Source organism: Penicillium samsonianum, assembly GCF_028829775.1.
Source record: "Penicillium samsonianum strain IBT 33392 chromosome Unknown utg000003l_segment0_segment0, whole genome shotgun sequence".
Classification (NCBI taxonomy): Eukaryota; Fungi; Ascomycota; class Eurotiomycetes; order Eurotiales; family Aspergillaceae; genus Penicillium; species Penicillium samsonianum.
In genome coordinates this window covers 2595216-2608665 of record NW_026643261.1, presented here as the reverse complement: position 1 = coordinate 2608665, position 13450 = coordinate 2595216, and the positions used below count along the sequence as shown (strand labels likewise).

The 13450-nt window shown below is 49.1% G+C and overlaps 6 protein-coding genes across 6 annotated transcripts; 4 read left to right on the top strand and 2 right to left on the bottom strand.

The window, feature by feature from the left end:
* Positions 1–478: 478 nt before the first annotated feature.
* Positions 479–1344, top strand: N7471_004576 (Mth938-like domain-containing protein; the record flags this gene model as incomplete). Its single annotated transcript, XM_057277295.1, has 2 exons — positions 479–1022; positions 1142–1344. The coding sequence occupies 2 exons, from the start codon at positions 479–481 to the stop codon at positions 1342–1344; spliced, it is 747 nt and encodes a 248-aa protein (XP_057136905.1).
* Positions 1345–1704: 360 nt separating this feature from the next.
* N7471_004575 (alkaline phosphatase) lies at positions 1705–3561 on the top strand (the record flags this gene model as incomplete). The annotated part of the gene is made up of 2 exons (XM_057277294.1): positions 1705–3229; positions 3281–3561. 2 exons carry the CDS (start codon positions 1705–1707, stop codon positions 3559–3561), a joined length of 1806 nt encoding a protein of 601 aa, XP_057136904.1.
* A 330-nt stretch (positions 3562–3891) lies between these two features.
* On the bottom strand, positions 3892–4513 carry N7471_004574 (uncharacterized protein; the record flags this gene model as incomplete). Its single annotated transcript, XM_057277293.1, has 3 exons — positions 3892–4258; positions 4307–4441; positions 4500–4513. The coding sequence occupies 3 exons, from the start codon at positions 4511–4513 to the stop codon at positions 3892–3894; spliced, it is 516 nt and encodes a 171-aa protein (XP_057136903.1).
* Positions 4514–5421: 908 nt separating this feature from the next.
* Positions 5422–7755, top strand: N7471_004573 (uncharacterized protein; the record flags this gene model as incomplete). Its single annotated transcript, XM_057277292.1, has 3 exons — positions 5422–6077; positions 6130–6831; positions 6900–7755. The coding sequence occupies 3 exons, from the start codon at positions 5422–5424 to the stop codon at positions 7753–7755; spliced, it is 2214 nt and encodes a 737-aa protein (XP_057136902.1).
* A 399-nt stretch (positions 7756–8154) lies between these two features.
* On the top strand, positions 8155–10124 carry N7471_004572 (class I SAM-dependent methyltransferase). Its single transcript, XM_057277291.1, has 11 exons — positions 8155–8250; positions 8301–8359; positions 8413–8469; positions 8521–8550; positions 8601–8642; positions 8714–8789; positions 8846–8886; positions 8937–8962; positions 9014–9200; positions 9273–9701; positions 9755–10124. Exons 1-11 carry the CDS (start codon positions 8224–8226, stop codon positions 9834–9836), a joined length of 1056 nt encoding a protein of 351 aa, XP_057136901.1. The 5' UTR covers positions 8155–8223; the 3' UTR covers positions 9837–10124.
* Positions 10125–10599: 475 nt separating this feature from the next.
* On the bottom strand, positions 10600–12034 carry utr2 (putative cell wall glucanase (Utr2); the record flags this gene model as incomplete). Its single annotated transcript, XM_057277290.1, has 3 exons — positions 10600–11363; positions 11426–11863; positions 11920–12034. The coding sequence occupies 3 exons, from the start codon at positions 12032–12034 to the stop codon at positions 10600–10602; spliced, it is 1317 nt and encodes a 438-aa protein (XP_057136900.1).
* Positions 12035–13450: the final 1416 nt, after the last annotated feature.

Sequence of the window (13450 nt, the reverse complement as noted above, 5' to 3'; positions counted from 1 at the left end):
TGTTCCATATGAATCCAGGTGCAGAGGGTCAGGGTTGGGACTCCTGCAAAATCAAAATAGATTAATTGCTAGCCTCAATATTAATATAAGAAGAATTCAATTAACGTGGATCATACCTAGTTTTGCTTGTTTGCCTGCATTTAGATATGATAGACTAGGGTTTCAACTTAAGTCCATGAAGTCCATGCTCACTGTACACAGAGCCACTCTCGGTTTCCATAGAATGTCCAACCGTGCTTCTTTCTACATCCTTGCTATGTGTTAGTTAGTGCGTGATAGGTTTAACTTCATGCAGAAGCACGTTAGTGCCTGTCGATATGTAGGCCCAGGTCCCGGGGCCGCTAGTTCTCTTAGCCAAGACCTTGGGCGAGAAAGCTTTACTTCACGTGACAGCCACCTCCATCTGAGCCACTACATCACCAGGCTATATAATACAGAACCAACCCAAACCAGCCACTCTATCGAACATATCGCATCAATGCATTCGCCATCGCCGCAACTCCTGCGCGTCTTGCGCACCTCCCTAGTCCACACCCGCCACACCTCGAACTTGACTCGATTCTGCCAGATCCCATCAGCAACCGCAGCACCATGCCTCGTCTCAAATCCTAGCACCGAAATACCCTCAACACGCCGCAACTATAGCTCACCCATCCGACCAACCCGCATGATTCCTCGCTCGCACGCGCACAAACCCGTCAGCCGCGACCGTGGCCCAGAGTCCAAAGAAGACACTCAGACCAACTTCGATGCGTTGAACGTGCTGGGCAACATCCCTGCGCCAACGACAGCCATTGATGCATGCCTCGACTCCGGGTTCCATCTTAACAATGGCGTGAAGCTTACCAACGGCGATGGGCTGTTGCTGGTCGGCGGTGAGGCATTTGCATGGCGGCCGTGGAAGGCTGCCGAGGGCGCAGAGAGCGATCGTGTCGCTAAGGATGCTATGCTCAATGCTAAAGGGCAGTTTGAGCTTGATGAGTCGGTCTGGGGGTTGTTGAATCTTGTCTGGCCAAAGCCTGGTATGTTGGCTCTTACTTCTAGCTTTTTTGTTCCTGGATATGTACTTTCGTCCACGGATATGACATACTTGAGCCTGACTGTAAAATCACTCTTCGATCTTCTAACAGTTTTACCACAGATATGCTCATTCTTGGTCTTGGTGGCTCGATGTTCCCGCTCTCGCCCGAAACTAGGCGTCACATCAACTCGTTGGGCATTCGGGTGGATATCCTCGATACCCGGAATGCGGCCGCGCAGTTTAATCTGCTTGCTACGGAGCGTGGTGTAACTGAGATTGCCGCTGCCATGATTCCTATTGGGTGGAAGGCTAGACCTCTCTAGGAGTTATAGGTTGTCTTGAGAATGGTAACTATGTATTATATAGATAGTTTGTAAGTATCTGGCTTAGGCTGATTCAAAATGAACCAATTATTCTCCTTACATTCCCTAATTGTACGAAAGGGTAGATGTAGTTTTTTATACGTTGCATAGTTACATGTCACGCGACCTCTAGGGCTGGGATGCCTGAACGTGCGTATCATGTGAGCCGTTATCTTAACTATCCTTATCTCCTCACTTCCGCCCCCAGGCCCGCCCGCTTAGGGTCCACTTGAGTCAGCACAACCTTAGAAGGCTTCAATCGGAGCTCTCGACCTCGTACATCTGTCTTCGCACTTTTCCCATTCTGTCTCTACACCAGCTATGGCGCGGGAAGAGTCCCTCCTACCTCCGCGCCTGTCCGACGACGACGGCTCGTCGATCCAAACTGGAGAGGAGGAGTACGCTCTTCTGACTGGTGCGCGAGCAGTCCCTCAAGACAAACGACGAGTCTGGCCTTCCTGGCGGGAAATCGGAGTATTTTCCTGGGCCCTTATTGCAACAGTTTTGGTAATTGTGCTGGCCGTGATCTACCCATACAAGTCAGCACAGCCTCACGACCATCATGCGTCAAATACGACCTGGGGCCCTGGAGGCAAGCCGACGGGCAAGCGGAACATGATCTTCATGGTGTCTGATGGCATGGGCCCTACTAGTCTCTCGCTGACTCGGAGCTTCCGGCAATACACGGACGATCTGCCATTCGACAACATTTTGGTCTTGGATCAACACCACATTGGGACTTCGCGAACACGGTCAAGCTCTAGCTTGGTGACGGACTCTGCGGCTGGAGCGACCGCTTTTTCGTGCGGTCGCAAGAGCTACAATTCTGCTATCTCAGTGCTTCCCGACCACTCGCCTTGTGGGACTGTGCTCGAGGCGGCTGCGTTGGCGGGTTATAAGACAGGTCTGGTTGTGACCACCCGTGTGACGGATGCGACTCCAGCATGCTTCGCCTCGCATGCCAATTTACGGAACTACGAAGATCTGATTGCCGCCCAAGAAGTTGGAGACCACCCTCTCGGTCGCGTAGTAGATCTTTTGCTTGGCGGTGGGCGGTGCCATTTTTTGCCCAACTCACAGGGTGGCAGCTGCCGTGCTGATGATCATGACATGATCAAGGTTGCTTCTCAGAATGGGTTTGGTTATATCGATGACCGCGCGGGCTTCGATAGCCTCAAGGGCGGTGATAATGTCACTTTACCACTGCTAGGTCTCTTCGCTAGCGGGGATATCCCTTATGAGATTGATCGACGTACTCAAAATGATACCTATCCATCTTTGGAGGATATGACTCGCACTGCCTTGAAGGCCTTGAGCAAGGCCACTGAGGACAGCGAGCAAGGGTTCTTTGTCATGATCGAGGGCTCTCGCATCGACCACGCCGGCCATGCCAATGATCCTGCCGCTCAGGTTCACGAGGTACTGGCATACGACAAGGCTTTTGCTGCCGCGCTCGAGTTCCTAGAGAATGACTCCACTCCTGGCGTGATTGTGAGCACATCTGACCACGAGACCGGCGGTCTTTCCGCAGCACGACAGCTGCACAGTACCTACCCTGAGTACTTGTGGCTTCCAAGTGTCCTGGAAAAGGCAAGCCACTCTGCCGAACACCTTGCCGCGCAACTAAAAGAATATCTTGCTGGGCCAGGTAAGGACGCCGACGATTCGACTAAACAGTCTTGGGTCCGGAAAACCCTTGTTAAAGATGGGCTTGGCATCGATGATGCTACAGACGATGAAGTAGATGCGTTGCTCCACCCGGTTCCCGGAATCACTCCGGCATATGTGCTCGCGAGCATGATCAGCCGCCGCGCCCAGGTCGGCTGGAGTACCCATGGACATTCTGGTAAGATAGTCTCGAGCAGTGACCTATGATAGTATGCTAATTTCGTTATAGCCGTTGACGTCAACATCTACGCGTCGTCTACCAAGGACGCTTGGCCATTGGTTGGCAACAACGAGAACACCGACGTGGGCGACTTCCTTGCTGCCTATCTTGATCTCGATGTCGACAATGTCACGAAGTTGCTACAGGACACGAAGTCTGGAGCCTTGCAATCATACGACTGGATGGGTGATCGCCTAGGCTTGAACTTCCCTCCTGATGGTCTAGACACTTACCATGGAGACTTCAGGAAGCGATCTCCTGATGATTGTGGATGTGGTGCTGCCCACTAAACGCCAGTCATTAAACGGCACTTTTCCTATTCTGTTGGATTTCTGTATTAGGCAGCACTGAATATTTCGGGGTTTCATCATTTCATCATCATCATCATAATCATCATCATCATACATACTCATATCCAATTCAGGTCTCGCATTTACTCGAATATCCGTGTACAGCTGACACTGGTCTTGGTAGAAATAAGTGTTTATTTTTTTGGTGCTATTCCCTCCTCCAGCTTCAATATTGCCCAGTAAATCATCTTCAATACACATACATGTCACTTCACCAAATATCTTCGTCTCCAGCCACAACCCATATCTCAACCAAAGCACAAATCGAAATCATCCTGCTTTTGTAGTACAATCAGGACAGCTCTCCACCAAATCCATCATCTGGTGCACAATATTGCTCTCCGAAAGTACACTCAAGTAATCCACATCTGGATGATAGGTGGCTGGTCTCATGGTGATTGTGTATGGTTGGCAGGTAGGGCAATCAGGGTCGAATGGCAAAGCGTGGTCTCGGAGCTGTTCCGGGTCGTTGATACGGTTCAGTTGGCGAAAGATCTCGCGGCAAAAGAGGTAGAGCTCGAAGCACGTATGCTGGCAATTGGAGTAGTGTGTCTCCACAAATAGACACATGTTGAACCAACTTGTGTGAATGCCACACGAGCCTAATTGCTGTCTGTCCGTCTGCCTTGAGACAGCTCTATTTCGTGTTAGTACGGTTCGAAGTAGAATGCCTGTTTGTACTCACTGGTTGTGTCCCTTCTCTGTGAACTTTGGCAGGGCGATTTGTTGATTGTGGTGTGAAGCCTGAAATGAGTCGTGTAGGATGAGACTACCCAGGATGGCTTTTGTTGTCGTGGAAAACCTGTGGTTGAGTGAGATGCTGGATAACTTTACGTCAGGGACATGTCTCAAAACTGAGAAGTTAGAAATCCATATACGAAGAAGCGGGCATTGTGCAATGATAAAGTAATTCTGCCCTTGATAGAGCACAGTGAATAAAGCCAGGCTACGCGGTTACAATGAACCAAAAGTGGACTAAAGACTATGTTGTTACCCTGTTTACTCCGCAGGAAAGAGAATTATCTACCTATATAGAATTGTTTATGCAACTCATTGTAAAAAGGATAACTGTAGCTTATGTACAAGTTCACAGGTAGGCAAAGACTTTGTTGAAAGTAAAGTACTTTGGTGTAAGTGCCAACTGCTTAAGAGAGTATGCAGTGTAGACCATATGTTCTACAAGATGTTAAAGAAAGATGGAATTAATATGGCAGCATGGTGAGATAAAGGAAAAAAGAAGCTCGAGTCAAACGGATGGCATAGACAAAGCCAAATACTAAATACCACACGCCGTGATAGACTTGCATGTTATTATCCGTGAACATCCAGATCGCTCATATGTACTCCCTGTCTTGCTCAACTGATTGCTATACCTTGTAGTCCCAATTCTAATGTCAAGGGCAATGAAACTCTTCGACCGTTATCTTGGTTGGTATGTACATATGTAGTTATATACTGAAATAAGAAGGGAAAGACTTCTTATTTGTAGCCATCTCTAGGCAAATTTCTCAGATGATATAGATCTCACGTGCATAAACCAGGTTGTATCATCCCAGTTCGAACATTCGAAGGTCGTAGTTGCCAATTTAGACTAAATAGTCCAATGTCTACCTACATTTGTTCCTCACGTGCTTTGCTCTCTCGCTGTTTGTTCAAATGCAGATAGCCTTCACTTCGCCCGGTCACTTTGCTTCATCGTCACTATTTCGAATCTATCCTCGATAGCATCGGTAAGCATCAAGGTCCATCAGCTGTTGCTCCATCAAGACTAACCCAAAAAAGGAAGCAAAAACTTCGAGGATGGACAGGTTCCTACAGGACCCAGAGAGCGAGAGGCTCTTGATCGAGCACAACCGGGCTCTCGAAGCTGCCGAGGCCGTCAAGGGTATGCAATTCAAACAAAATAGAACACGGGATGAACTTTTGAAGAGATTTAAGCATCGGCGGAAGATGAACAAAGATAAACCATGCGGCCGAGGTAGCGCCAGCGCGGTGGATGTCTCTTTCGCCCCTCTGATCTATCCACCGTGTCTCGCTCCGTTGAAAGGCCTAAAAAAGGTCATGGTCAAGGATTTGCTTCTTGAAACTCATCATAGAGGCTCTTACATTCTAGTCAGATCAATCACCCAGACAGAGAAGACGGCTGCAGTTGTGGCTATTGTGGAAGACGAACAGAAAGATGCAATCCCGCTTCAAATGTTGAATGAGAAGCTCCGCTGCCAGGATGGCTCTGTTGATAAAGGGCAGATCCTGACTTTGATACCCGATACCGAATACGGAGTTAGAGTTGATCACGTTTCTGATATCATGTTCATCCCAATGTTCGACAAGATGGTGCCATCGGCTTGGCGAGAGCGGCTTCCAGAGGATGAAACCTCTCAGTGGATGGCCGGGGATTGGCTCAGCATAGGTAACGAGTATCTCAACCGGGGCAAATTCTACTCTGCCACTGAATAGTAAAGTCCCAGTAGACTATTTGATGGCGAATAATGCTGACCACAGTGACAGTTACTCCAAAGGACTGGAGTGTTCACCGACAGAGGAAGAGACGCATTACCTTCTGTACTACCGGGGCCTGGCCTTCTTCCAGGTCGATAAGTGGGATGCATCTCTGCATGATCTCGATGCCGTTCCAACAGGCCCAAAATCCGACAAAGCGCTTAGGGGCAAAGCCCAAACCCTGTACCGTTTGAAAAGATTCCGGGAAAGCTGTGATGTATTCACGAAGCTCTGCAAGAAACACCCCGAAGACGTCGGTGCCAAGAACGATTTTCGTGAAGCAATTGCACGCCTTGCAGAGCAAAAGAAGGGCGGATACAACTTCAAGAAGATGCAGGAGAAAGCATCGAAAACCTACCCGCCACTCTTGGATCATGCGACATGGATTGGCCCAGTGACGGTCAGGCAAACCAAGTCCCAAGGACGAGGCCTATTCACAACAGAGGCAGTCAAGGCCGGTGATTTACTGCTCTGTGAGAAAGCCTTTGCATATGCAAGCGAGCACCCTAGCAGGCCAAGGTGGAGCAGCACCCTCCATATCAACACCGAAACCCGGACGACCATCCGAGGAGGCCAATTCGCGCTTGCACCATCGATTATCGAAAAGCTGTACAAGAACCCATCATTAGCATCAGCAATAACTGACCTCCACAGCAATGGATTCAAGCAGGTGCCAACAGGCCCCGTTGATGGCAATCCGGTGGTAGACACGTAACTAAGAAACAAATCTCTCCATCTTAAACACCCCAAGCTAACAAATGCCTCTTCCTACCCTGCAGATTTCAAATCACCCGGATAATCTCCCTCAACAGCTTCGGCAGCCCAACCTCTTCCAGAGGAGACCATATCCACGACGCGTGCGACGCAAGCGGAAACCCTGAAACGCCGCATAACTGCGGCGTATGGCCCTATGCCTCAACAATCAACCACTCATGCACGAGCAACGCACACCGCGCCTTCATCGGCGACATGATGATCATCCGCGCAGCCACCGATATCCCCGCAAACACCGAGCTGACAATCTGGTACCTGCTCCCCACCCCTGAAACCCAACCCATGGACTTCCGCCATTGGGGCTTTGACTGCTGCTGCGCCATGTGCACCGACATCAGGGCGACTGAGCATCGGGTTCTCAAGACACGGATCAGACAGCGCGCACAGATCGCTATGTCACTGGAAAATAACAGCCGCGAGCGCGCTGAACTGCTCATTGAGCGTCTGACTGAAACGTATCCGCACTCACTGGAGCAGGTGCTGCGTCTTGCGTTGTGGGAGCCGCTTACTTTGATTGCTGGGGTTTATGACAGCCTGAGGCAACAGGCTGAAGCTAGGGAGGCTGTGGGTCGGGCTCTCGCGGCGGTTGGATTTGTGCTTGAGGGAGGCGTGAATGGGCCACTCGTTGTTAAGAAATGGGGGCTCGCTATGGATAATCTTGTTGTTGCGTGGATGATTCTTTGCAAGTCTCTGCTTGAGATTGCGCCTGAGAGGGCGATGCAGGCGGAACCGTACGCTCGCATGGCTTACTTGATTTGTGTTGGGGAGGAGGCAAGCTTTGATTCAACCTATGGAATGAGCTTGAACGTGACTGATGAGCCTCGTTCTGAGGATGGTCAAGTGGAAGGATGGGTAGTTTAGGGTTTTGCCTGTATCAAGAGCCAAACATGGCAAACATCTATGGATGTATCTACATGTGTATGTAACGCATGAAAGCATTGACAACAAATGTTTACCTATGTACTGTAGGTGGATTAAGAAATGAGAAGTATGAAATTAGGAAAAATAAATGACCCATATAGGTACATGTATGTACCAGCGCGATTTTCCCGGGGGTGCCCGTTCAGAGTGGAGTATTTCAGACCACAGGGTGATTACTTGACATGATTCACTACCTATGTAGTATCCCGTCTTTTCCCTCGTACTTTTTTTTCAAGTCCCCTAGACCTAACTCGGTTATACTCTAGGGCTTCCAAGGTTCGGCTCATGCTGCTAGTTTAACGGTTGTGGACCCCCGGGAGTCCCGTTCCCGTCCTGACACTTTTACACTCCACCTTTTCCTCCCACGCTGACAGCTTTTTACCTTCCAACCTTTGGAGGGCCGAGAAGATGGAAAAAATGGAACAAATCACGGTGGTAAGTAGTGATTTCATAATCTGATGTGGTCATTCTCACCTCTTGCCTAGGACCCTGATTTATACTCTATGGTCGCTGGCTACGGCATGGATCCGCAGGACCTTCAGTCGTAAGCGCCACTCCGAATCATATATGGGGTCGAGTTCTTACTGCGGTATGTAGGGATACAACCTCTATTTCGTCTACGATCGCGAGGGGACGGCTGGAAAACGGCCGAAGGTCAGTATACTTCAGTCAAAGATCGCTTTCTAAGACTAACCCGGTATGTAGATACCAAGCCATTAAAGAAGACGACTACTGGTTGGTTGCGATGCAATGATCTTGTTTTTACATAAAGTAACCATTTCAAGGGGTCCTTCTGATGAGCAGCAATTCGAGGCGTTTGAGATTGGGTAAGCCGCATCCCACCCCTATACCTTTCATTTCTCACTAGCTAGAAGAGCCGTGGTGTTAACTCACTCAGCCATATGATGTTTCTTGTGCTAGATCACGAGCAGCCGAATCCTCTTTTCCGCGCCCCTATCGGCGATTCGCCTAAGGTGGATTTATACTGAGGCGATCCTCGCTTGCACGTTCCGCTAACCACGCAGTATAGAATATTTTAGACATCGGAACTGGCCAAGGGAGTTGGGCAATGTAAGTCAACGGGTAAATCCTTTTAAGAAAACCCATTAACAAATCCTTAGTGACGTTGCCGATCGCTATCCGTTAGGTACTGGATTTCTTGATACGATTCCTTCTATTCTTGACTAAAACCAATTAGCTACCGTCCGCGGAGTGGATATTTTTCCCCCACCCGTGTCATGGACGCCCCCGAACTGCATCTTCGAGGTGGATGATGTGCTTCGCGAGTGGACATGGAGAGAGCCATTTGACTTTATCCATATGCGCCTAATGTATGGCGCATTCCTTCCCGAGGGATGGCACAAGCTATACAAACAGGCCTACGAGTGAGTTTCAATCCCTATTGATCGGTTTTCCGAGAAATCGTGCCCCCTAATTTCGTTTCTATTTTGCAATAGTGCCCTCGAGCCTGGTGGATGGATCGAACAAATGGAATTAGACGTGCGAATCTACAGCGATGACGGCACCTTGAAGAAAGAACACCTGCTATATGGGTGGGGTGACATGTTTATCAGAATCTCCGAGCGAGCTGGAATGTCACTCAGAACCCATGAAACGATGCGCAGCGCAATCGAGGAAGCCGGGTTCGTGGACGTGCATGAGGAACAGTACAGGATTCCCATAGGACCTTGGGCCAGGGATAATACACTGAAGGAGGCTGGACACCTCCAGTATGCCCATTGGAACGCCGCTCTAGAAGGTTGGGTGATGTGGCTTCTCACTCACTTTGGCGAGCCGGAGCCATGGACAAAGGAGGAGGTGCATGTGTTTCTGGCCAAAGTGCGCAAGGAGTTGAACAATCCGCACATTCATGCTTATGAACCCGGGTAGGTTTTCTTTTCATCGCATCGCTGGCTTATTTCGTGCTGATAAGTTTTAGGAACCGCGTGTGGGCAAGAAAGCCTACTAGGGAGGAATTGAAAGCGAAGGAGGCAATGATCAAGGTCGAGACATCGCCGTAAAGCTGTTTTGAATCTTCTTGCAGGTGGAGAGAGTATTTTTTGTTTTTCGCATTCGCGGATTCTTGAAGCCACTTTTTTCGTAGTTACCAGCTGTTTTCGGTGATGTTTGTTCTCATTCCGTACTCTCGACATCTACACTTAAATATTCAGGAGATGCCTACATATTCAAACAACGCCTCTCATCCAAGGATTGGTCGCTTCCCGACAGACTACCCAGTTACCTAGGTAGTTGCGGGCGAGCTTATTGATTATATACTACTTAGGGGCAGACGGGTGCTCCAGGGCTCAGTTTTATCCGTGGACTCAGTGATCAAAAAGCGGAACATGGAGCGCAGTACAAAGTCTGGTATATATGAACAAAAGATTACACGGAGCTTGTGGCTATTTTCCAGTCATGTGCAGGGAATCACAAATCATTACCAGAGTAACGATACATCGCATAAATCAGAAATAAATTGACAGAGCATGAATCGGCCAGAAAAGCCGGGTAGGTATATCAAACGAAAAATGGAGGGAAAGTGGAGACGTGTATGCAGTCGACCGTAGAACATCACGACCTAATGAAGGAAGAAGGAAAAAAAAAGATACAAGGAACAAACTTATTCATTAGGTGATTTGTTCAAGGTCAGTCAGAGATAGACACGAAGCGAAGTTGCACAGTAGTCAACAAAAAAATATACTCAATGCTGGGCAATAAGCATGGCAAGAAAGAATAAGATAAGAATGATAAAACGCTGATATATAGATCAAACCAGCAAAACATTTACAGGGTCACAAGGACAACAAGAGCCACCAGGACGCCGAAGAGCGAGCCACGGAGGACACGCTCGTTCTGGCCGGCCGCACCGTTGCCAGTAGGGGTTCCCTGGGTGAAGCCCGAAGTGGAAGTCTCCGAGCCAGCGGTGGTGGAAGTTCCAGAGCTGGAGCTGGAGCTGGATTCACCAGAGGAAGTGTTGTTGCTGGTCATACCACCGGAGCCACCGTTGCTGGTGGGGATGCTGTTGGACGCAGAGCTGGATGAAGAACCCTTAGAGCCCTTGTCAGCACCGAGATCCATGTTGAGACCGGTGGCGCCGAGGGAGGCAAGGACGGTGGTGTTGTCAGTGATGGAGATATCGCTCTCCATGGCAGCGGAGTTGGTGTAGAGGTAGGCGTTTTTGCCGTTCTTCTTGGCATCGGAAGGAGGATCGTAGCACTTCACGCTGACCTCGCCGACGGTGGCATAGTCGTAACCGACGGTCTTGATGTCCTCGCTGTTCCAGTCGATCTCACCGCCGGCCCAGTCGATGGTGCCCTGAGCGTTGCTGGCCTGGCCGGCTGGCCAGAGCGACATTTGAAGGCGGGCGGGTGTCTGGGGGAACTCGTACTGCTTGGAGGTCGCGTTGTAGGTGTCGGCCTTCTTCAGGGTGCGCTGCACGGAGCCGTCGACGATCCAGTCCACCTTCTCGGGGGTCCAGTCGATCTCGTAGGTGTGCCAGTCATTGAAGGTGTCCTCGCCCTTTACGCTGATGTTGCCGCTGTTATGCCCTGGTTCATTAAGTTAGTATTGATTATTCGGATCAGATCTTTATTCTCTTCTCTCAACTTACAGTCCAGAACACCCTGCCAGTAGTAGTTGGTCTGCACGGCGGTCAAATCAGCACCGACCCACTCGTAGTCGATCTCATCCTTAACATCAGACAGAAGAATGAAAGCAGTCACGACACCCTTGCCGCGGGAGCTCTTGAACTTTCCGGAAACCTTGCCGTACCAGATGTAGTGGTTGTTGGCGAAGAGAGTACCGACACTCTTGGCAGGCATCGTCATGATCAGATTGCCATCCTGAGTCTTAACCTTTCCACTGTAGGTCCAGTCGGCAGCGGTGGCGTTACCAAGGTACTTGTCCTGGGTGACGGCATTGTCGAGGTTGTCCCAGTTGTAAGTCTTACTCTCGCAAACGGGCATAGGGGCACATGAATCGAGAGAGAACGAAGCGAGAGGGTCGCAACCACCAAGGCAGAAGGCGCCAGTACCGCACTCACCATATTCTGTATTAAATGGTCCGTTAGCTATGAATTGTGATCTGGAGGGTGGTATCACTCACGAGAGCAGCAGGGGTATTTCTCCTCCTTGCACTGTTTGCTGGAGCTGCAGGATTGCGCGGCGAGGGCGGTCACTGACAGCGAGGCCAGGACCAAAGGTGTCACAAAGCGAACCATTATTTATGTACTGTTGGTATGTACAGCAAAAATGACAGAATATAGAAGAATTTGAATCCAAGCCACAGGAAACGAGGGAAAGTGTGGGGAAGCCAAAAAAAGGGGTAATAATGTAGGCTAAATGTGTTGATATAAAACGAAAGGCAGCAAGTGAAGATATATTCACTGCAAGAGAATTATCCGAACGAAAACAGTTCTGTGGTCGCTGGAGAGAGAATATGAAAACGGAGGGGAGGCGAATAGTTTATTAATATGATATCCCCTCGGGCTGAAAACATGAAAACATGAAAACATCAAAAACATCAAAAACATGAATTGAGTGAGGCTAACCTAATCAGGATGGACTCCGTCAACCCTAGGAAGGTAGGGTCCACGGGTCGGGCTTAAAAGGGTCAATCTTCTAATCTAGAAATGGTTCTTATTGGCTGTCCTTCCCTCTTTATTTTTTATTTTTTATTTTTCAATTTCTTTGTGTGGAGTGGTTCGGGGGATTACCGTCTGTGCGTGGTATTGAATAGTATTGGATGGTAATTTTAGTATTTTTAGGTTAGTATTGAACAGCTGATAATCTTGCCCAGGTGATAATAATAGGCGGGTTCAATGTGGTATGACAAGGTAAATTTGATCAAAAGTTAACCAATCTTAGCTTTTAGCCAAATTAATCTGTCTGACCAATGATTCCCAAATTACACAAGTCCATGCGTGACCGTTGAAGTGAGACAGCCCCAGGTGTTTGTAGTGGGAAATTGGTGTAAAGTGAATACAATACTAGCGCGGGCATTGGTACTTTCCACTTTCCCTTTCTCTGCGGAGAAAGCACTTTACATTGATCGACATGCAGTTCAGACAATGTCTACATACATCGATGTACAGTGTTGTACTTGATACAATGTACTATATGGAGTGCAGAGTACATTTTTTGTTGCTTTATATGATGTATAATGTATGTTGTACACTTTGATACCCCTGGAATCGGACTTCCGATGTCCGCTCTATGGGTGTCTTGAGCCGAACCAATTAGGCCGGCCGAAAATAAATGTGGCCATTGGGACAAAGAGTAGGAATCAGCCCCAAAATTCGACAATCTTACTCCATGGGTCTCGAATTAGGCTGCCACAAGCTTCCAAGAGCTCGCTACACTAATTCCCTCTCGGCGCGCTCGGCACCAAGAACCCGTATTCCGCACTAGGAAGCTCACTTTCGCCCCCAAGACTTGACCAGAGAGTGAATCTCCCCCTGCCTATGAGAACGGCGATCCAAGACTACCTAACCTTATTTGCTTCCGTTGTTGGCCAGTCACCGGACACCAGCGGACACACCAAGCACTGGGCAGGAACGCTGATCGCTAGTGTCGGGCACGGGCGCGTAAAATGAGAGATCGTGGTTCTTTTGCTCCATTCTCGTTCTCGGTTATGC